At 53.1% G+C, this 20,229-nt stretch overlaps 8 protein-coding genes across 8 annotated transcripts; 5 read left to right on the forward strand and 3 right to left on the reverse strand.

Annotated features, from left to right (window-relative positions):
- Positions 1-150: 150 nt before the first annotated feature.
- On the reverse strand, positions 151-2,366 carry BU26DRAFT_41860 (MFS general substrate transporter). Its single transcript, XM_033823258.1, has 2 exons — positions 640-2,366; positions 151-589 (listed from the first exon to the last, which is right to left on the reverse strand). The coding sequence occupies exons 1-2, from the start codon at positions 2,089-2,091 to the stop codon at positions 257-259; spliced, it is 1,785 nt and encodes a 594-aa protein (XP_033692336.1). The 5' UTR covers positions 2,092-2,366; the 3' UTR covers positions 151-256.
- A 2,719-nt stretch (positions 2,367-5,085) lies between these two features.
- On the forward strand, positions 5,086-6,168 carry BU26DRAFT_414911 (uncharacterized protein; the record flags this gene model as incomplete). Its single annotated transcript, XM_033823091.1, has 2 exons — positions 5,086-5,662; positions 5,717-6,168. 2 exons carry the CDS (start codon positions 5,086-5,088, stop codon positions 6,166-6,168), a joined length of 1,029 nt encoding a protein of 342 aa, XP_033692337.1.
- Positions 6,169-6,904: 736 nt separating this feature from the next.
- BU26DRAFT_558725 (uncharacterized protein) lies at positions 6,905-8,011 on the reverse strand (the record flags this gene model as incomplete). Its single annotated transcript, XM_033832596.1, has 5 exons — positions 6,905-7,073; positions 7,121-7,222; positions 7,277-7,349; positions 7,402-7,528; positions 7,574-8,011. The coding sequence occupies 5 exons, from the start codon at positions 8,009-8,011 to the stop codon at positions 6,905-6,907; spliced, it is 909 nt and encodes a 302-aa protein (XP_033692338.1).
- Positions 8,012-10,780: 2,769 nt separating this feature from the next.
- On the forward strand, positions 10,781-12,435 carry BU26DRAFT_514032 (Arf-domain-containing protein). The gene is made up of 7 exons (XM_033827743.1): positions 10,781-10,860; positions 10,913-11,258; positions 11,311-11,336; positions 11,400-11,420; positions 11,469-11,507; positions 11,561-11,670; positions 11,739-12,435. The coding sequence occupies exons 1-7, from the start codon at positions 10,844-10,846 to the stop codon at positions 12,053-12,055; spliced, it is 876 nt and encodes a 291-aa protein (XP_033692339.1). The 5' UTR covers positions 10,781-10,843; the 3' UTR covers positions 12,056-12,435.
- Positions 12,243-14,005, reverse strand: BU26DRAFT_42052 (uncharacterized protein). Its single transcript, XM_033823367.1, has 2 exons — positions 13,872-14,005; positions 12,243-13,691 (listed from the first exon to the last, which is right to left on the reverse strand). Exons 1-2 carry the CDS (start codon positions 13,952-13,954, stop codon positions 12,431-12,433), a joined length of 1,344 nt encoding a protein of 447 aa, XP_033692340.1. The 5' UTR covers positions 13,955-14,005; the 3' UTR covers positions 12,243-12,430.
- Positions 14,006-14,125: 120 nt separating this feature from the next.
- Positions 14,126-15,547, forward strand: BU26DRAFT_514033 (uncharacterized protein). The gene has a single exon (XM_033827744.1). It carries the CDS (start codon positions 14,193-14,195, stop codon positions 15,348-15,350), a length of 1,158 nt encoding a protein of 385 aa, XP_033692341.1. The 5' UTR covers positions 14,126-14,192; the 3' UTR covers positions 15,351-15,547.
- A 1,337-nt stretch (positions 15,548-16,884) lies between these two features.
- BU26DRAFT_537100 (NAC-domain-containing protein) lies at positions 16,885-18,799 on the forward strand (the record flags this gene model as incomplete). Its single annotated transcript, XM_033831389.1, has 6 exons — positions 16,885-17,010; positions 17,060-17,317; positions 17,417-17,449; positions 17,853-18,134; positions 18,237-18,295; positions 18,345-18,799. 6 exons carry the CDS (start codon positions 16,885-16,887, stop codon positions 18,667-18,669), a joined length of 1,083 nt encoding a protein of 360 aa, XP_033692342.1. The 3' UTR covers positions 18,670-18,799.
- Positions 18,800-19,084: 285 nt separating this feature from the next.
- BU26DRAFT_537101 (mitochondrial ATP synthase) lies at positions 19,085-20,133 on the forward strand (the record flags this gene model as incomplete). Its single annotated transcript, XM_033831390.1, has 4 exons — positions 19,085-19,096; positions 19,228-19,623; positions 19,701-19,787; positions 19,849-20,133. The coding sequence occupies 4 exons, from the start codon at positions 19,085-19,087 to the stop codon at positions 19,876-19,878; spliced, it is 525 nt and encodes a 174-aa protein (XP_033692343.1). The 3' UTR covers positions 19,879-20,133.
- Positions 20,134-20,229: the final 96 nt, after the last annotated feature.

The following is a 20,229-nucleotide window of genomic DNA, read 5'->3' on the forward strand; positions in this document are numbered from 1 at the left end:
CTCGACGTTTGTTCTTCCCTCAATCTGAAGAATCAACAAACCTAGAAAAAGTCAGAATGCGGTCTATTAGTCCCTCAAAGGGTATATATGCTCAAGAATGCATGCTCATACATGTACGACCATACAAGCCGTGGTTCCCCACAGCCCGTCTACACAGGTTTCTCTCCTGCGATGTCCTAGGAAGTAACCAGACCCAAAACGCCGCGCTCGATCATACAAACATAAGAAGTCATCCCCGTCCATCACTCAATGTTCTCTATTTACGAAGCAAGCCGGAACGCTCATTCGCCCCACGGCCCTGATTGTCGGCTCCAACTTCCTCCTCTTCATCGTCTTCTTCGCTCTCATCGCTCCATCCTTCGGCTTCCAAACCCTCTCCTTGAATACCGAAACTCAACAGAAAACCGACGAACGACACCCCTGCGAATATACCAAAAGCTAGTGCCTCGCCTTTCGGCCTGATTTTGGTAGCCGCTGTGAAAAGAGAGCCAGACACGAACGGGCCTGCAGCACGACCCGCGGCTGAAAGGGTCTGAGCCAGCCCGTTAAGGGTGCCCAGGACGTTGTGGTTTGGAGCCGAATTTGTGACCTGAAGCTATATTAGCTAGGGAGTAACATCTTGCGGAGAGAATCGCTCACCAGGAGTAGCGCGGATGTCAGACCACCAACGCTGGCGACGGTCTTGATGACCAGTACCACACCAAGCTCAGTCCATAGCCAGCCGGGTCCAGTTCCGATGCCTTTGAAAGGGGTGCTGTCCTTGTAGCCAACCCACGGCATGAGAAGGAACGCAGCGACAAAAGCCGCTAAACTGACACGGTATGTAACTTTATTGCCAATCTTCTCCCTGACCTTCCCATAGATGCCAATCTGGAAAAGAATGGTGATGAGGCCTGCAAACGCGAGCGATAGCCCCACAGCTTCAGGTTTCAGATCACGTCCTGTCGGTGGTTGCTCTTCTGCAAAGACAGGGTATAGCGAATTATACGAAATATTGGCGAGCTGGAAAATGAAATAAGTGACTAGTAGAAGAATGGTGTCGCGGTTGAACACCTCGCTCTTCGTGAGCTGCTCGCCAGAAGCATTGGGGAACAATATTGGTGCGGAATCGGTAGTGCCCTCGGATTCTTCATCGAGAGCCTCGTCCTCTTCCTCGTCCTCCTCCCGTACCCCATCTAGGTGACTGTGATGATGGTGGTGATGGCGATGGTGGTGTTTATGTTTACCTAATATCCGCTTTATGTATGTAGGTCGTGTCGAGCTCGTGAACTGCCAGAGCCACACGAACAGGTTCTCCACTCTCTTTCCCAATGGCGGAAGGCTTCTAGCTTCTTGCAGACTCTCTTCCAGCAACAGCATGCAGACCACCAAGTCTATCGCGAGGACAGCGGCGGAGAAGAGGTTCGGAACGAGGTACGGATATGGGTTCGGTCTATCTTTGTGGAATGGATTGTTGTAGAACACGAGGACGCCACCCACAATCGGTCCCGTGATGCCGCCAATGCCGTATACTACGGGAAGGTAGGTAAAGGCTCTCGACTGGTTGCTTCGGTCAGTGATCTCGCCCAGACACGTCGACACGACGCCTGCGTTGCCGTTGACGAGGCCCATGAAGACCTGCACCAGGATAGCCTGCCACAGCGTGCGGCAGAAGCCAAAGAACAGGAAGGCAGCCATTGTCAAAAAGGTGCCTATTATGATGACAGGCTTCCTTCCGATTCTATCTGACAACCAGCCCCAGAAGAAGTTGGTTGCGAATTGTGCGAGCGCAAAGGACGAGGCGATCAGGCCCACGTACAGCCCCGCTTGTCCCTCCTTGACCTCGGGGAAGGTCTTGGTCATTTCTGGCAGGTATGGGCTTATGGAGTTGAGCGCTGTCTGCTCGGCGAGAGCAATAACCGCCAGAATGGCGAGCTGCCGCTTCGGTAGCGGCGTCTCATGGTTGTGGTGGTCGGAATCGGAGCCGTGATGGGCGGGCGGAGAGGAAGAAAGCGGGCGGCCGCGCGAGGTCGGCGGTTTCGTAGGGAATGTCTGATAGTGTAGTGTCGACGACTTCCGCCGTGGGTCGATGGCGGGCCGCGTACCACCCATGGTGGGGTTGCGGGAGAGCTGTCGAGCTTCTGGAGCAGGTGCGTCTACCTGGTCGAGGTAGGCGTAGCAGATCGAGTTCTCCCGTGCATTGAGGCGTGATATGCGTGATTGGGAGATGCAGATGGAATTGTTGAAGAAATCGGGCTGGGGGTCAAAAGTACGCGATCACGCGGGACGCTCTTTCGTCATTGCTCGCAGGTACGAAGCAGGCGTCCCGAGCCGAGCCAGGCTAATAACCAAGAAATCTCCGAGCGCGTCTTTCGAGTCCGCACATCGACGATGGTTATTCGAAAGGTTCCTGCTCGGATTTCAGAGGTCGTCTTCTTTCCAGCAACTGGATGTGCAACGCAACCGGAGTTGGAGGCAGCTCGGAGATGTTCTCGGAGCCGCCCAACAGCATCTTGGCGCCCCGCCCCAATCGATCACAGCTGCGGATCTGGTTCGACTGTTAGCGCACTGGCAGAGTCCCCTGCAAGTCTCCTTTCGCGTGCGAAGAGGTCTCGGTCATCAGACACTACAACAGTTTTGCCATCTACTTGTATGAAAAATGCACGGGTCTAGACTTGTCACGGCATATATACCGTGGGCGGCTTCGCATGCACCCATATCTAGGCAATCCTTAGGGTGCTCGGAAATGGTTGCCTTTACGCACCTGCTTGCCCGTTCGCTTTCTATGAATAGGAAACTGGGACCCCGAGGCACAAGCAAGGAGCTGGCCCTCAAGCTTCGCAGGAAAGGAGATTTCGTGGGGCCACTAAGTTGAAGGATGCAACGGCCAACACGTGGTCGTGACGAGAGACTCCCGAGGTCAATTACAGACCGAGACTCGGATAACCATCAAAATGCTGAAAAGGTCGCGGAAGAAGACCCCGCCCGACCGCCCGAACGCCCAATGTCCCATCCCTTCCTGCATAGCTTGAACTCGCTCTTCATTCCTTCACTTGTGTCCTCCGAGCCTCCTCTTAGCCGCCGCGCCGGCCTCGCCCTCCTAACCATATGGATTCCATTTTATTGTCCTAGGTTTCGGTGCATTCGGATCTACCAGTTCGACGTCACCGTTTGCTTGTCTTTTGTCTTTCGCTTTCCATGCATACAGCATGCCGGCGATTGCGAGGATGGTAAGAATACCAAAGGGAATAGAGAGGCCCAGCATGGCTTTCTTTTCGACTGACATGGTGATATCAGATCGGTCTCAGAGCGCCGCAAGAAGTGGAGATGACGAGCGGGCTGGCGCGCCCGTGCGAGTCCTGCGTTCGTATGGGATACGGTGACGTGGAAGTTCGGTCTTGAATGAAGGGTTCTGTCGCAGGTAGGGGATCGCCGAACGAGGAGCGTGGCAGTGTGTGGGCGCTACAGATACTGTTTCTCGTATATGGCCGCAGGTAGGCGAAATAAATCGCTGGAGTGCGACTCGTGCCGTGGCAGACTGATTGTCGTGATCCAGAAGTGCAAATTCGCAAAGCGCTGCGCCGTTCAAGCAATGACCTTCCTTTCCCTTCAAAAGCCGATCCTTCAACTGCGCAAATTTCCAACCGCGCTGCGCTGCGAGAGAGATGAAGAGTGAAGGAAGAGTAGAAGAAAGAGAAGGGAAGGGAAGGGAAGAAGAAGAAAGTGAAAGTGCGCGACATCGAAGCGCCTCGCTTCCTCCATGCGACCCTACCAAAGCCGCATTCTAAATTGAGCCATTAGACGGTAGATCGAGGCGACCGAGGCTCTGGCGGCACAGCGCATCGTGTGCCAATCCCCAGGATTTGGCTCCCTCCATCTATATCACCTTCCTTACTGGGCTTGGCGGGCCACTGACTTGATGAGCTTATCGTGGAGGAAGCTTTCGAACTGCCTTGTCAGACCAAGGATGAGCGTTCTAAAAGGCAGTACCGAGTATACAAAGTGTTGTCAAGCGTCAGCCGTTTGAATTCGTGTGCGCGATGATGAGTTGACAGTGCTTAGGGATTCGAGAAAGACGGCCCGGGCGCTCTTCGAGGGGACCTCGGGTATTCGCGACAACACGTGACATGGGCTGAGAGCTTCCAAGGTTCCTCTCTCGTCAGAAGAGTTTCTGCCATTTTACAAGCCGATGTCCGTAGTTTCACAAATGCTCATAGTTTCGACACCATGTCCGGATGGAAGCAATGGGATAGAAACAGCTCAGCGACATCTCTACAAATGCTCCTGAAAGTCGGTCCACTGTCCAGGACCCATCCCCGAAGACTGAACGACGATCAACACCAGGGCAATCACCGACGCTCTGCACAGTAGCAAGGGCAAAAAGAGGGGCGACATGGAAAGCTACGATCATCGTCGATTGCCTGCTAAACTCCGCTTTCAATACCCGCCATCTGGAGTTCCACCTCGCGTTTCAACCAGGTTGTACCTCGCCTTCCGCTTCTGTCAATCTGAGACGTTGCGTGACGGAAAGCGCGAGGCGCATGAACATGGGCGCTTGCCATTCCACCAACAATTGCAATTCTGTGTGCTTGGTAGCAAGCCCGTCTGCTGGAGGAAGTATCAGGACGCCCAAAGGCCTTCAACACCATCTGTGAGCAAGCAGAGGACGAAGCCAGCCATGCAAACCACTTCCAAACTTGTCCTGAACCCAAAACCCTGAGCACCCAAAACCCCCACAAACCCTCGAGTTAGCGCCACACCCGCTCCGCTTCGCATCGCCCAAGACCCACATGCCGCTGCACGAAACCAGCCAAGGTCCGCTCTTCGTTTCCGTGCCACCTAGGTCACCCCCGCGCGCTATGCGTTCCAGACATATGCTTAAGGGAAGCGCTAATACAAGCTTAAACACTGAGTTTCGCAACGGATAAAAAGTACCGACCCTCCAACCAGGCCAGTCCTGGAGACTCTGCGACGACTCTGGTGCTGCTCCCTTATACTTGGACGCTTTCTGGAATGAGCCGTCCATTAATCGCCCGCTCACACCGGTTCTCCTCGCTGAAGCCTCAAGCCAGTTGACTGGCCAGAGGCCGGACATCGCTGCTCACGATGCTCACCCTCCAGCGACTCCTCTCGCTGCCCGTTTTCCTTTCGACAACCCTAATCGCACACGCACTCGCCGCACCAGGCGGCTTCATCGACGACGACAAAGATGGCGGAGACGACAAACCGGACTACGCAGCAGCGCTGACGGGCGGTGAAGACTGCAACGACAAGGCTTTGAAAGCGATAAGAGAAGGCTTCCACGAGATGAACAAGCTCTTCGCCGTCACTCGCGAAATTGACTGGAGCCAAGAACCTGAGATCGAGTTCTTCGGTCGCGAAGACCGTATAGCGAACTACACGGACATGATCGCCGGGAATCTACTGCGCGCGCAACAATATGCGAATCTGAAGGGCAATGCGGCGCGGAATCCGGATATACACGTGCGGTGCGACGATCCGAACGACATGTGTGACGAAGGAAATAAGAAAGACGGGAAACATGTGGCGTATAATATTGGTAATGAGCCGCATATCAACTTCTGCAAGAAGTATTTCGATCTGGATCCGTTGGATGAGGAGGTGGATGAGGAAGCGAGTGATTCGCAGACGAGACTTGACCTATTGAACTATTATAATCGAGGTGAGATTAAGACAGCCCGACTTACTCCGGAGGATGAAGCTAACTGCTCGCCAGCGACGGCATGGGCGAGGATGGTAATGCATTTCTCTGATATCGGTCAAGCCGTCGTTGTAACACCCGTGCCGACTAATCAGTCCAATTCCACAAGCGAGTGGACCCTGAGCACAACAACTGGCCCGATGAACACATCTGTCCTTGCCGGCGTCATAGACCAGCACCCAGACACAAACGGACCGAACAACATCCGGGTGCTTAAGTACGCATACGGCGTCACGCGGGCGAAGCTGCTAGCCACTTTATCGACCCAGGAACCATATGACGCTGCGAACAACGCGGAGAATTATGCACTGTATGCGCAGGCGCGCTACGTACTACAGGAGAAGCAATTCTTCCCTAATATGCCGATAATGAGCTTTGGTAATGATTTGGCGGTCCTCAGCAACGAGCAGATCCAGGATGGGGATCGCAAGAGGTTTGCATGCTTCGACATGTCGGACGTGGTGTAAGTTCTCCCTGTGTGTTTCGTAACCGATGGGCTGACTGGATGTGCGACTAGGCCTCGTAGACAAGACACGAACGCAACCGGCGCGGTCTTATCATCAGCATCGATGGCGAGACCAGCATGGACAACCTCGGCTTTCGGTTTGGCCTGGGCTGCCGCATGCTATCTGGGAATGTCTGCGCTTGGCTGATGTAGCAGGAGGCTTCTAGGGTCTGAAAACATGGAAACATAGCTGAAAGTTCCAAGACGCAAATAGAATTGCGACGAGCAGCCAACAGGAAGACTGGAAACGAGGCAGACTTGCAACGTGAAATGACTAGCGAAAAGCACCTAAAAATTGCAGATTTGGAGCTTGTGACGTATGCAGGCGAGGAAGAAGAGTAGAATAGGACTCAAGTGACCGATAGTGACTGTAGACAAAGGTGGAATATGAGAAGAACATTGCGGTTGACTGGAAGAAAGAACGGACTTTTCTAGAAAATAGCTTCGTGAAATCGTGGACTTGGTATCCGCGGGACGCCCAGCGTCGTGACAATTGAACGTGATGAGAAAGGAAATGATGCAAGGAAACCGTAGCTTTAGAAGTATGGGAAACAATGACTAAGAGGAAACAGTCGTCCGAGAAGGGAAGACATGATCTAAATGTGGGAATAGAGCGGAAAGACGATGATTAAGAAAAGAAACAATGAAAGGAATAAGCTCTACCTCGTCCCACGCCTGTGCCGAGCGTGTGAACGGACTTAGCGGGCCGGCGGTTGATCCCAGTGTCTGAGCATCTGGCCCACAGCCCAGTCCCATTCTGCGACGAAGCCGTTGGTGAGTTGAGTAACACCTTCTGAGGATGGAGCACGGCCTCCCCACATTGTTGGCTGCGCCGCTTGGTACTGCGCGTAGTATGGAATCAGTTGACTATAAATGTTAGAATTTTCTGGCCCCGAAACTGGTCGCCAACTTACTCAGTTCGGATCTTAGTGAGCACAAGCCAGCAGAAGTTCCAGCTGCGGTTACTTTGCGGGTCGGAGTATACGCGTCTCTTAGCTTCCTCCAGGCATTCAGAGCTGGGGTAGATTTGTCAGTCGGTAAGTCGAGAACATTGGGAGCGCCTTAAATACCTGAATGGATAGTTTTTCGTCAGGCCTCGTAGCTCCGTCAGCAGAGAGTGGGAGTTGACGTAGTATGACCAGGCTGGGCAAAACATAAGCGATATCTTCGGCTCCCGCTTGGCGCTAAGACATACCCGCGGTCATGGGCTCGGTAAGATCTGGGGAACCGAGAACTGCAAATGCCCTTTCGATGCGTCGAAGCTCCACCAGGGTATTGACTTGATGCGATCGCAAGGCCTGGATCATCAGATCCTTTTCCGCCTAGACATTGTTAGAGACAAATATAATTTGGGAGCTAGGGCATACCGTAGAGATTTTGCGAGACGCTGACATATTTTGAAAAGAAGGAACGCGGTAGCTCCTGGCGGGTGGATTGCTGTATACGCTGTACTCAGAATCGGCTGAGCTCGCAGAGTAGACCGACATGTAAACCTGGTTGGGAGGTTGTTCGGGTATTTCTTGTGGATAGGGAACCGGTGTAGATTGCCGCGTGGGTATACTAATGCGGAGCGGCTCGAGGATCTGCGGAACAGTATCAGAAGGAGATGACTGGGATGGCCGAGTGATCGGATCAAGATCGTCTTCCTCGAATGCGGTAGGGCCTGGCAGCACAAACGATGTTCCCTCGGGTCGAGTGCTCGGAACGGTCAAATAGCTAGTTGGGGGAATGTTGAACCAGGTTGAAGAAGCTGAAGAAGATTCAGGAGAGGAAAGAGGAGGGTCGTCTTGCTTTGAAGGATCCATGATGGAGTAGGGTGGCCACCATCATTTATACATACATATGGCGGGAGTCGGAGAATTCGCGATAGTTACGGTGAAAGCTCATGCGCTGGGGTAGAGAACAAATGAAACTCCGCACCTGAACCAAGCCTAGGCAGCTGGAGGTGATGTCTTTGATTGAGACACCAAAATGGTCAAATGCCCGAAGCCACGATGTCATGAAGGCGCCCGGGAGTCTGTGCGAGTTGGGAACAGACTTAAGATGGAGGGAACGTGCATTAGAAAAGGTGGAAAGAAAGGTGAGACTCTGACCATGGAAGGAAGCGTAGATGCCAGCTCGACCTTATTACGGTCCCTCACTGCCCGCCATACCCACGCTAAGTACCCTAAAACACATAACCGAAGGTCTAACGAGCTAGCTTAGCTGCAGTTACGGATACCAGCATGCTAAACCCGCGTGAGATGCAGTGACCACCAGCTGCGAACAAGGGGTGTATGACTCGTCAATGGCTCTTCTGGTCGCACGGCCCGGTCGATCCCAGGGATTGGGGGATACTGGGGCTGCTGGCTGAGGCCCTCAAGCCACAGGCACGATGCCGAAGAGACCACAAAGGATATCATTCGCTGTGACGCAGCCATCAACAGAAGCCACACCAGGGTTTGGTGGCCTCTTGCCCGGTGGAGGATTCATAGAGCCATCATCAAGTCCTAAAATCCTAGTCTAATAGACGTTTCTGGAAACAGCACCAGCGCAATGTAACGCGCAGCATCTCGCTAAGCATGCTACTGTGGAGGTGAAGCAGAAGGCGCATGTACCGGAGGTTGCGATGAGTGTTCGGGAAGTCAAGTTTCCGGGCGTGTAGTGAGCAACTGCGGTGTCCAAGATCGTAACTCGAATTAAGCAAAGAGGCTGATGGCTGATGCTGATGTAGAGAGGCTGACGGCGGGAAGACGTTAGACGTCACGTCGTTAAATCGGAGGTTCGGCCTAACCGTGCGGTGGCTAGTTTAGCGTCTTGGGTTCGTGGCTGAGCCTCAACTTCAACTCAACATTCACCGCTGTTTCTCCGTCCTCAACATCACTTGGATCCCGTACGGGTGCGAATGCTGCCGGTAAAGAAGGACTCATTCTATCTAGCACTAGGCCCTCATTTCGGAAGATGCTGGAAGCCTTTCCATCCTCATAATACTAGCTTCTGCGTGCCAGCCACCCCTCCGGGCTCTTACGGTCGGGCTCACGGACATTGTGGCCGTGCGAACCGCGAGAGCCACATTAGATCGATCTGAGTAACGCGATGCGGTACCTCGCAGCTATCCTATTGGACCTGCCTTCTGTGACTGCCACAGGGCGCCCATGAGGCTGAACAATTCCCCGTCAGCCGCCACGCGCTTGCACCTCGCTACGGAGTGTCAGAGCGGCGCTCACAACAACTGCCACGGCCCCGCGCTCCCACGAGCTCTACCCATGACCAGGTCACACCAGCTGAGATGTTACCTGAGAATGAGGATTGGTAGGTTGCGTGAGGCGTTCGGAGTCAAGCTTTGACGATCGGCCGCTAGCAGGTAAGCATACTTTTCTGACTACATGTGGCCACGGACATTTTACCCTTCATGTCGAACAATCTTCAGCATTTAATCCCTGCCTATCCAATGGGGCCAGCACCTGCAGCCAAGAACGACATTTTCTCAATCCCAGGTGAGCGGTCCTGAGCTTAAGGTTGATGTTAACGTTGTTTTAGCGCCTGGTAGAGCTCACTCATCTCACCACATATCGCGAACCGGGTTTCGTCGGCGATCCCACGTTTGTTGCCTTGAGATACCCTGGCCCTCTTGCGGTTTCAAACTTTCAAGCTACTTAGCAAACGGCTGCGGCACAGTGCCACGGCGGCTGCGTGATCTGTCACTGGTCCAGCGAATATAAGCATAAGAATATCTCTAAAGTTCCCAGGCCAATGAGGATCTTTCGAGATGGAATGGTGTTAACGCCCCCTGGATGAGGCAATGGATCTCCACTACCGACAAGATGTGGGTCGGTTTTCAGCCGCACTCTTTCCCAGGGACTGTTTTGATAGCCAGCTCGCTGATTTCCATTCTCTTATGGAAGGACCTCAGTTACGGACTTTCAGATCACGCCACGAAGAAACCCAGCAGATTTGGGGCCCATGGCGTTAGTCTTGGGTTCGTATGTATTGAGAGATAACTTCTATCTCACCAACACGAGGGTTCAGCTTCGTTGTTTTCTCGACCTACATCCGACTACCCGGCACCCCTGCAGATACCATCAACTTCAGCCTCAACCGTGTCTAGGCGCTGGTTCCCGTATCATTAGCTCCTGTGGAGCTTTTTACTACATCAAGTGATCCCAACGGTTGATTGCTATCAACGTTCGATAGTTCCTTACTTATCGCCGCCAACGTAACGTCTCGCTGAGCAGTCATACGTATGTGTCTTCCTTTCTCATCTAGATATGACCGCATCATGTCAGTCCAGTGGATGACTCTGGGTTCCGGATGGAAAACCGTGAATTATATGACACAAGAAAGCAGGTACTTTAAGCTACTAAGGGACTATGAAGCCATTCGGCTGTGCAGTCACGGTAATATAAACCGAGCTATTGATGCATAGTCCTAACATTTACTTGTTCTTTCCAAGCCTTTGGGAACATTCCAAGCTTGAATGCGGATATTGGTGAATACATCACGTGAGGCTTAGGTAATACTTAGCGGGACGATCAACGGACCGAGACTATGGCTATCGCCGCAACATTCCCGAATTACTTCCCCGACTTTCTGCTCACCACTGCTCAACCCAAACCTCAACATTTGACTTCTCCACACACAAATCGCAACTTGCAACCATGTGGATCATAAATTGGTAGGTACATCTCTCTTATTGTCCTGTAATGTGTTACTGACCGCATTTGTAGGTGTAAGTACTATTCTCCACAACTGTGCCCCGAGCGAACATCGTCGTCCTCGAACACGCGCCCCGAAAGGAATCCACAACTAGATAACCTGAGCCACTGGAATGCCTCGGACAAAGCGAAATGTTCTGGCATGTTTGCGCCCTCTGCAGCCGAGGATTGCGAGATCGACCGCCTGCGGACAGCAAAGAACTGGCGGTTGAGCTCACGATACAGCCCATGGCGTTCCACGTACCGCAAACACATCGTGGCGATTATACGCATTAGTCACACTACTGCTCTTGAATCTATGCTGATATCTTTGGCTTTAGTCTATGATGTGCTGGCATCGCTGGGTCTGCTTAACAAGGTACTTCCAATTACCAAGATGACTTTGGATGTAGCTAACGCAGCAACAACAGCATGCCAAACTTCTGTTCCTTGGACTGTACGTACCGCGATCGCTTCGCGTTAATATATCCCCGTAGTACCCTACTAATTCAAACTGTAGGGACAATGCCGGAAAGACCACGTAAGAATTACGGCGACATGGAGAAGAACAGGTGGCTGATAACCCTAGGCTTCTCCACATGCTCAAGAACGACCGGGTCGCAGTTCTGTAAGCCTATCCTAACACCTTGGCCTCGCGCTCAACTGACCTCCGCTTCACAGGCAACCCACGCTGCACCCAACCTCGGAAGAACTGTCGATAGGAAACGTCAAGTTCACAACCTTCGATCTCGGAGGCCACGCACAAGCCCGCCGACTTTGGCGCGATTACTGTACGCCTCCGATCCCTTCCCTATACCTCCCCCATTCCGCACTTCACCAGCTAACACCGTCCACACAGTCCCCGAAGTATCCGGCATCGTCTTCCTCGTCGACGCAAAAGACCACGAGCGCCTCTCCGAATCCAAAGCCGAGCTCGACGCCCTCCTCGCCATGGAAGAGCTCGCCAACACTCCCTTCGTCATCCTCGGCAACAAGATTGACCACCCCGACGCCGTCTCCGAAGACCAGCTGCGCGCCGTGCTTGGCCTATATCAGACAACGGGCAAGGGCAAGGTGCCGCTCGAGGGCATCCGGCCGATTGAGGTCTTCATGTGCAGCGTGGTGATGCGACAGGGCTATGGGGAGGGTATCCGTTGGTTGAGTCAATATGTCTAAGTGGAAGAGGGGCTAGAGAATGCGGGATGGGCGTAATCGTGGGGCGTAGGGTGGGGGTATGAGGGTGTATGAGGACTTTATACATGCGATAGATGTCTTTTCATGGCCTTGGCGTTTACATTTGGGAATGGCACGTGTGATACCGCTCCTTCTCGTCTACCATATTGTCACGGTGATGATTTTTGCGGAGTCAACACAAGTAAGAGAATTTCTGGATTGATGAAGCGTTCTTTCAAAGGGGAAGGATATCAAGACCAAGCGAAACGGACAATTTCGCCGCAAACAATGCAGCATTCCTTCCAAACCATAGGCGCCGCCCAATGCTTGAGGATGCCTTTCGCATCCAATACTTCTTCGGTCACTCAACTCTAATGTCTACTCTTCGTACTCCGCGTCCCGAACTCCACAGAAATCCGTACCGAAGCATGTATCCACCATATACCAAACCCGCCAATACAAACTGGCACTCCCGCTATCGAAACTTCCATCCTCTTTTCGCGGCACCTGATCGCCGATAATTCCATGACCAGAGCCGATCACCCACCCGATGATCGGGAAGGAGCTGAGCGTTTGCTGCCAGCGGGGAGGAGCTGGAAGGAACGCCTTCTCTTGCGGGAGGAACTGCACGGGTTTCGCGTTCTTGATGCGGAGTTTTGGTCCGGTTGGCGGACGAGGCTGCGCGGATGTGGTCCGGGCGGGAGGTTGTGCTTGCGCCCGAATGGGCACCGGAGGCTGTGCGGATGCCCGTCCTGTTGGTTCGTCGAAGTCGATTGGGAATGCACCGCTTGCATGGAGGAGCGGCTCGGAGGCCAGCCGTGGTGGCATGGAGGCGGGTATCGACGCTGTAGCCGTTGCGGAGGAGACTGTAGCTGAGGACTGTGATGCGCCTAATTGCATCGTTGTGGACGACAGGGTGTTCGGAGATGCAGTCTGCGATGTAGCTAATCCCGCTTGTGCTCGAATCGCTCTATCACCGCTAGTCGGCCCCGTTCCCCTATATGGCTCCGCGAAGACAGTATATCCCTGAATCCCATGCGGCGAATAGTGGCATGCGCGCTCAGCCGCCTCTGCAGAGTCAAACGTGACTTTTATCCAGTGGTCGCCGCCGACAAACTCGTTTACCTTTGCACGAGCTGATTTCGAGAGAGACCGGACGTACGAGGATGCCCGTTGCTGACTGAAGGACAAGCCGTATTTTGCGCCTGGAGGTTCCCGATCGTACTCCTCATAGATTATGCCGCTGGACACCTTCTCGTAGAAATCTAGAGCCGCCCATTGCACTTCGCTTCCGTATCCGTAGAGTATGACTTCTTTGGGCTCTTTCAAGGCGTTGGTCGCGGATGCACCTGGTTGGAAAGAGGTCGACAGCCCTCCAGCTTCCAGGAGATTCGGTGCAGATGCGGATACAGGGGGTCCTGCTAGAGTACCCGAAGGTTTCCTTCCTGATAGAGACTTTTGCTTGTCTGTGTCCGCCTTGTGTCGTAGGAAGATATCATCGATTGTACGGAGGTTGTCGAGCTTCGCTTTGTCCTCTTCGCTTCTAACAGTCGGGGTCTTGCTTCGACTGACGCCGCGCTTTCGTGCTTTGCCAAAGGGGCCTTTCTCTTCCGGTACCCGACGCTGGGCGTGTTCCGAGCTGATGCACGCCATTGTTAGTGATATGCTTAGGTCGCGGCTGTGGAGGGAACCTAAAGGGACGACGACGATTTATAAAACTGGAGTCGCAAGCAGTATGGACGACATTCTCTTTGAAAGCGACAAGCTAAATCGATGCGCGGATGTAGAAGGACAGCATTCAGAAGGAACAATGACTTACTCTGCATATTCGAACGCCCAAGGCAGTCTACGCCCAGTCGAATCAAACGCGCGCTCTGAATCTGGCACAGCGTGGACCTGCATGGTTGCGACAGTGGGAGTTGAGTTGGTTGTGTGTAGAGCAGCGTTGCGGTGTCTCGTCGAGTCTTTGTTTATGGTGACGGGAGAAACAAAAAGTCCGGAGGCACCCCAGGAACGCCACGCCACGTGAGAGCCACACACATGGTCCGTGCGCCGATCACCTCCTTCCGAACGCGAATCTTCGACGCAAAATGTTCATGCGGCTCATATGCTGCTGCCTGGCCACCGGCCCCATACAAGAATGGATCTCACGCCCGTGAGGATTCGAGGAAAGAGAAAAAGACCTAAAACAGCCGCTATCACCAGCTCTCAGGCCTCTGCGTTGTCATCACACTCAACAAAGCGCCCCCGGACATCTCAGACCTCCAAACTCAGCAAAGCGAAGAAGAAAACGGTGGCCATCATGCCGACACTCCAAGCGCTACCGCAGGAACTGCTGGAGATGATATTTCTGGACAGCATGAACCCTTCGCTTCCGCAGGCTTCACCCGAAATTGGACAGAAACTCTCTTCTCGAGCTGTTACCATGGAGTTTGTCATGCGGGTCTTCTTTCACACTGTCGATCATAAAGCCAACATCCGGGACCGCAAAATCACTAGCGATCCGAACATACAATCTCAAATTCTCACGTGTCGGTTCTTCACGTGGGGCTTCTTCTTGGCTTATGTGCAGAGAGCGCACGATGCCATGGTCAAGCTCAGAGGGAAAGCGTGGGAAAACACGGGTGTTGAGGTACCTGGGGCGAAGTATTTCGACGGCCTATTACCGTTCAAGTTCACAAAGGTCACGTACCTCAGCTTTGCGGAAGGATTCCGCATCCCAGAGAAACTGCTCCATGGACCCTGGACTGAAGACAACGCGTCGCTACTATACGTCCTGGTCTCACTCAACGGCGAAATCGACTGGAAAGGCACCATGGCCGGAGAAGCTGCTAAAGATGGCTTGAAACAGGCGATTCGTGAAAGGAACGAGCATGCAGTCGCTGCCTTGTCAGTGCTACTGGGCGTGGCGCAGGCTATCGACACGAGTCTACTCCGCTATGCAGTTATAGATTACGGATGTAACATTAATCTCGTACGGCACCTGCTTTTCAACGCCCAGATCCTACACGAAGACGGGTCGAAAGGGATGTTGAATTTCCACGACCCGAAACTTTGGCAATGGGCGGACGAACACGAAGGCAAGGGTGTACTGCTGAAGGACATGCTCAAGAAGGCCGATAAGTTCTCACTTGAATTCTACTTGGAAGGTGAGAGTTGGGAGGGCATCGTGCCGTTTCCTTATGGCGGCCCAAAGTTTGACGCGAAGGCTTCCTTTGATCACATAGTGCGGGAATTGCTGGTTAGGCTATATCGAAATTATGGGCGGAGAATCACGAGAGGCGGAGAGCGAAGGTAGATCATCTGGGCCGTTGACGAAGAGGTTGAGCATTGAGAGGCCGTGGGCCCCAATCTACTAGCTATATAGATACCTTTGCCGAGTCTTTAGAACGCGTCGCTCTCGGACCTACCTTCGTCACCAGTGACAAAGATGTCTGGTATCCAAGCTCGCGTGTACATTTAATTGAAGCCTGCAATCGCGGCGGCTTTTGCAAGCGCATGTATGTCTGGAACGCTCCGCGAATGAAGACGCGTTACGGATTGTGAGGGTTTGTAGGAACAGCAAAATACGAACGTATGGTGCTATTCCTGGATATTAGGTATATAACCAACAGCCCCCCATATTCAGGAATAGGGCTGAAGTGAGTGGTGTGTGAGAGATTCGAACCTAGGCAGTCTGTGGCCTGTCATCTATCTAGTGTACGATGTGGTGCGCTCTCCGAGCGCAGCGGTGGCGCCAACCGGGCTTATAACCTGTAGGAACAGCAAAATACGAACGTATAGTGCTATTCCTGGATATTAGGTATATAACCAACAGGGTTTCTTGGCTGATGCCGACTCTGGCACACTAATAAAAGAGTCTCGACTGCGGTTCCTCATGGCACGTTCGGTGATCAAGTAGTGTTCTCTAAAGCGAATCGTCAGTGACGTGTTGCGAACGAAACAAGAGCAGAAAACGCTATTTGGATGTTTCCTCAGTGATCTTGGTGATAAAAACGTAAATCATACCCAAAGGGTCATGTACTATCTAGGCGTGATGTTTTAATCATCGGAAGGGTTGGAGAGCGACTCAAAAGCTGCTGTACATACCGTGCTCGACGACAAGGCCACGGAGGCCGGGCGATATGCATCTATATCTATGCACACGAGGATAGGACCTAGAGTTCGATTGTCACTGTCTATCGATCACCTGCAGAAGTTAGCCTCGCTCTAATGACCAAATTCGGTGTTGAGGAGAGACGCGTGTTGCACAAGTGCTCAGAATATGTAAGAAGAATTGAATATCATCGGTTCTATGCCGTTAACGAGACCCTGGCGAGGGCCTCCGACGAAGAACTCAATCGCAAATTACCTCATCATTGAAGGAGAGGACTGGATAATGAGCGGAATGAACGTACCATGGTGCCTGAGCTTGAGTCGGAACCCAAATGCCATTGTGCAGTCGTGGACACCTGACACAGGCGCGGCGACCACGAAGAATGTAGAGGTGCTCATTCTCCCATGATAGAGAGCACTGCTGCAGGCAGAGGTAGCTGGATGCGGAAAAGCGGTTGAGCAATTTCGTTGTGCTGAACAAACAGTGGGAGTCGTGTAGGAAAAAAAGTGAAGTCGGGGAGTCGCGAAGAAAAGTCGCTGGGCCGAGCTCGCTAAAGGGTTATAGCGTTGGCCCGTGCGTCCGCACACTTGAAATCAACAGACGAACTCCCTCAACGCCAATTCCATAACCTTTGACAACACTAACAACGACTCCTGTTTCCGATCGGTACGCATGCGGAACTTTCTCTACGCTCAATCCGCCTTCTAATACGCGATTGCAGAAAACCTCGTCGAAAATGGGTGACGCCGATATCACAACGAGCCAGTGGAGGCTGGTCGAGGTCGGCCGCGTCGTCTTGTTCAGCGGAGGCCCGTATGATGGACGGTTAGCCACAATTGTTGAGATCATCGACCACAAGCGGGTACGGAATTCATGCGATCCGGACTTGTTGGCGTCGCTCATAACATTAGGTGCTCGTTGATGGACCATCCGAGAAGGGCCCCGTCCCCCGACACGCCGCGCCCATCACCAACCTCTCCCTCACCCCGATCGTTCTTCCCAATCTTCCTCGTGGTACCGGCGTCGGCAAAGTCAAGAAGGACTGGGAGAAGGCGGAGGTGGACAAGAAGTTCGAGGAGAGCACCTGGTCGAAGAAGCGCGCTCAGTTCCAGAAGAGGAAGCAGCTGAACGACTTCGAGAGGTTCAAGGTCATGAAGCTGAGGAAGCAGGTGGGTGTTCCCTTTTGGATTCGAGCGCGGACCCGGTTACGGACCGCCGCACTGCAATAGGCGACGTAATAGGGTGAATGTTTACTGACGAGGACATAGGCACGCTTCGAGGTCCGGAAGACTCTCGCCAAGGTCCGCGCGAAGGCATAGATGATCCAAGTGGTGTCGGGGTTGGGGAGCGAGGAGGAGCCAATGCTGTGTCCTGGCGGATGGCGGAGGGCATTTGCATTTCATGAGCATTCCGAATGGCAATCCACGGCATTCAAAATTCAATACCTGGATTCAGGTCCATTTCATATTTGGCATGGTGCACTCGGATCGGCTGGTTTAGGAAGACTCTCATGCGTTTAAATGTAGCAGAGAGACAAATTTCCAAAGTTCATGAAACAGCACTGCTACTGCCCTAATTGATATGTCGCATGAATGCGCGCTTTCGTGTTGTTCTGTAGTCACAGTGAAAGTAAATGGTCGTTTTTTGGAGCTGTTCGCTAAAGCCCACATCCGCTAATAAATTGGAAAGCTCCACCAACTTCAGCCGGCCGTGCACCACCCTGTCCTCCTCACCAAACACGTCAACATGGCCAACCCACGCATTGAAGAACTCCCGGACGAGCCCGAGAAGAAGGGCGCCGAGGTCGAGGACGCAGAGTCTAGCGACGAATCTGAGGGCGAGGGCGCTGGCGAGGCCGGCATCCCCGCAGGTGCCTCTGTCGCCGTGCACTCGCGCAACGAGAAGAAGGCTCGGAAAGCAATCGCCAAGCTCGGATTGAAGCACGTCGAGGGCATTACCCGAGTCACTCTTCGCCGGCCCAAGGGGGTAAGTGCAGCTCTTCAATGGATATAGGGAGAGGTTGTCGACATACGACACTCTTGGCCTTCGCTCTTCTGTAGACGGACCTGATGCTAACTAAGGATCCAGATCCTTTTCGTTATCAACCAGCCCGATGTCTACAAGTCCCCCTCGAGCAACACTTGGATGTAAGCTTTTGATTGATCTACTTGCGGCGCAGTAGCTGACTTCAAACAGCATCTTCGGCGAGGCCAAGATCGAGGACCTGAACTCCCAGGCTCAGGCGTCTGCCGCCCAGCAGCTTGCCAACGCCGAGGCCGCCGCCCATGACCACGCCGGACATGACCACGACCACGACCACGGCAAGGGCAAGGGTAAAGCCGTTGAGGACAAGAAGGATGAGGACGAGGATGACGGCGAGGAGGTCGACGACTCCGGACTCGAGGCAAAGGACATTGAGTTGGTCATGCAGCAGGCTAGTGTGTCAAGGAAGAAAGCCGTCAAGGCCCTAAAGGAGAACGACAATGATATTGTCAACTCCATCATGGCGCTCAGCATATAGGCCGGCTAGGCAGGACTTGCGTTTAGGGAAATTCACATAGCTCACCCCAGGCTTTGGAAGTCTCTGGGACTTCTGTCACCATGTATGAGGGCTTATAAAACGGATGTACCAAAAGCTAATCTGGGTAATGCTTTGTGGCGTCAATTGCTGTGATTGTTGATCGGTTCTACTAACCCCGCGACTCCAATCGCTCGTATACAACCGTCGATCAGTCCTATGAGTATTGCATTCCGTTTCTGGAACAAAAACTGCATCTATCCTCACATGCAATACCTAGATAGATTGTGGTAACCTTCATGTGCCGGTGAACTTTCGGCAGCTTATGTAAACGCCAAGCCCTTCCTCCCGACAGAACTTCACCTTCAAGAGGTCACTCCCAAACCCTCCCCACCACAACCCGTCCCAATCCATCACAATGGCCGTCGGAGTACGTTCCCCTCCCTCTTCTGCACCCTTTCAAGCTCCGGAAGGCTCAATTGCTCCTCCGGCATACCCTTCCCCGCCTCAATGGCTCCCCAACCGCAGAGAACCAGAAAACTAACGCACTCTCCGTTACAGCGCAGCGCCGCCCTCAAGCTCGACTGGACAAAGCTCGGCACGCAGCTCGGCATCAAAGGCCAGACGGCCGCCGCCCTGCAGTCCTTCAAGAAGCGCAACGACGACGCGCGCCGCAAAGTCACCATCCTGTCCGAACAGCCGCAAACCGTCGACTTCGCGCACTACCGGTCGATCCTCAAGAACACGGCCGTCGTCGACGAGATCGAGCGCAGCTTCAATGCGTTCAAGCCGCAGACGTACGATGTGAACAGGCAGATCAAGGCCATCGAGGCGTTTGAGGCGCAGGCGGTCAAGAGCGCTGAGGAGACGAAGGCTGTGGTTGATAAGGAGTTGAGCGATTTGCAGAAGACGTTGAGGAATATTGAGGAGGCAAGGCCGTTTGATGATCTGACTGTGGTATGTAGACACCTCCGCGGGTGGCACCCGGGTAGATAGAGAATGGGTTGGAGAGTGCATGCTAATGCGTGGTTTAGGACGAGGTCGCTGCTGCTCAGCCGGATATCGACAAACGCACCGAGCAGCTTGTGTCGAAGGGTCGCTGGGCCGTTCCGGGATATAAGGCGAGTTCCCCTCACACGACTAATACTTATAGTTGGAATGCCGCTGCTAATACCCGTACAGGAGAAATTCGGAGACCTATCGGTCCTATAGACATTTCCCTTCACCTTTAAAAACCCCCGGTCGGTCTGGGTTGTACTACCTGCGTCTTGTGAATAGTTATCAGGTCTCAATGCAATCTTAGATCATACTCAGCTATCGCATTTACTTCTTGCATTTCGAGCATTATCTCAATTCTCGTCTGCATGGCTAATGCTATGTTATCATCAGTCCTCTGCCAGTAACGTGCGATAATGAAGGAGCTGCTTTTGCAGCATACAGCCCAGCCAACGGTCTGTTGCTTCCTCCTCTAGGACAGCCTTCACGCTGGGACGCTGCGCAAACGACCTCTACTCGTGGTCTGCCACTACAAAAATGTCCCGTGACAAGAATTCCTGCACCATC

The sequence above is a fragment of the Trematosphaeria pertusa genome, assembly GCF_010094035.1.
Source record: "Trematosphaeria pertusa strain CBS 122368 unplaced genomic scaffold BU26scaffold_1, whole genome shotgun sequence".
Taxonomy (NCBI): Eukaryota; Fungi; Ascomycota; class Dothideomycetes; order Pleosporales; family Trematosphaeriaceae; genus Trematosphaeria; species Trematosphaeria pertusa.

Bases quoted from the DNA above. Each gene is read 5' to 3' on its own strand.
- BU26DRAFT_42052 (XM_033823367.1), bottom strand. From the start codon at position 13,954: ATGCAGGTCCACGCTGTGCCAGATTCAGAGCGCGCGTTTGATTCGACT. The intron at 13,692-13,871 runs GTAAGTCATTGT...GGCGTGCATCAG, and splicing joins TGGGCGTTCGAATATGCAGA to CTCGGAACACGCCCAGCGTC.
- BU26DRAFT_514033 (XM_033827744.1), top strand. From the start codon at position 14,193: ATGGATCTCACGCCCGTGAGGATTCGAGGAAAGAGAAAAAGACCTAAA.
- BU26DRAFT_41860 (XM_033823258.1), bottom strand. From the start codon at position 2,091: ATGGGTGGTACGCGGCCCGCCATCGACCCACGGCGGAAGTCGTCGACA. The intron at 590-639 runs GTGAGCGATTCT...ATATAGCTTCAG, and splicing joins TGACATCCGCGCTACTCCTG to GTCACAAATTCGGCTCCAAA.
- BU26DRAFT_514032 (XM_033827743.1), top strand. The intron at 11,259-11,310 runs GTACTTCCAATT...CAGCAACAACAG, and splicing joins CGCTGGGTCTGCTTAACAAG to CATGCCAAACTTCTGTTCCT. The intron at 11,337-11,399 runs GTACGTACCGCG...TTCAAACTGTAG, and splicing joins AAACTTCTGTTCCTTGGACT to GGACAATGCCGGAAAGACCA.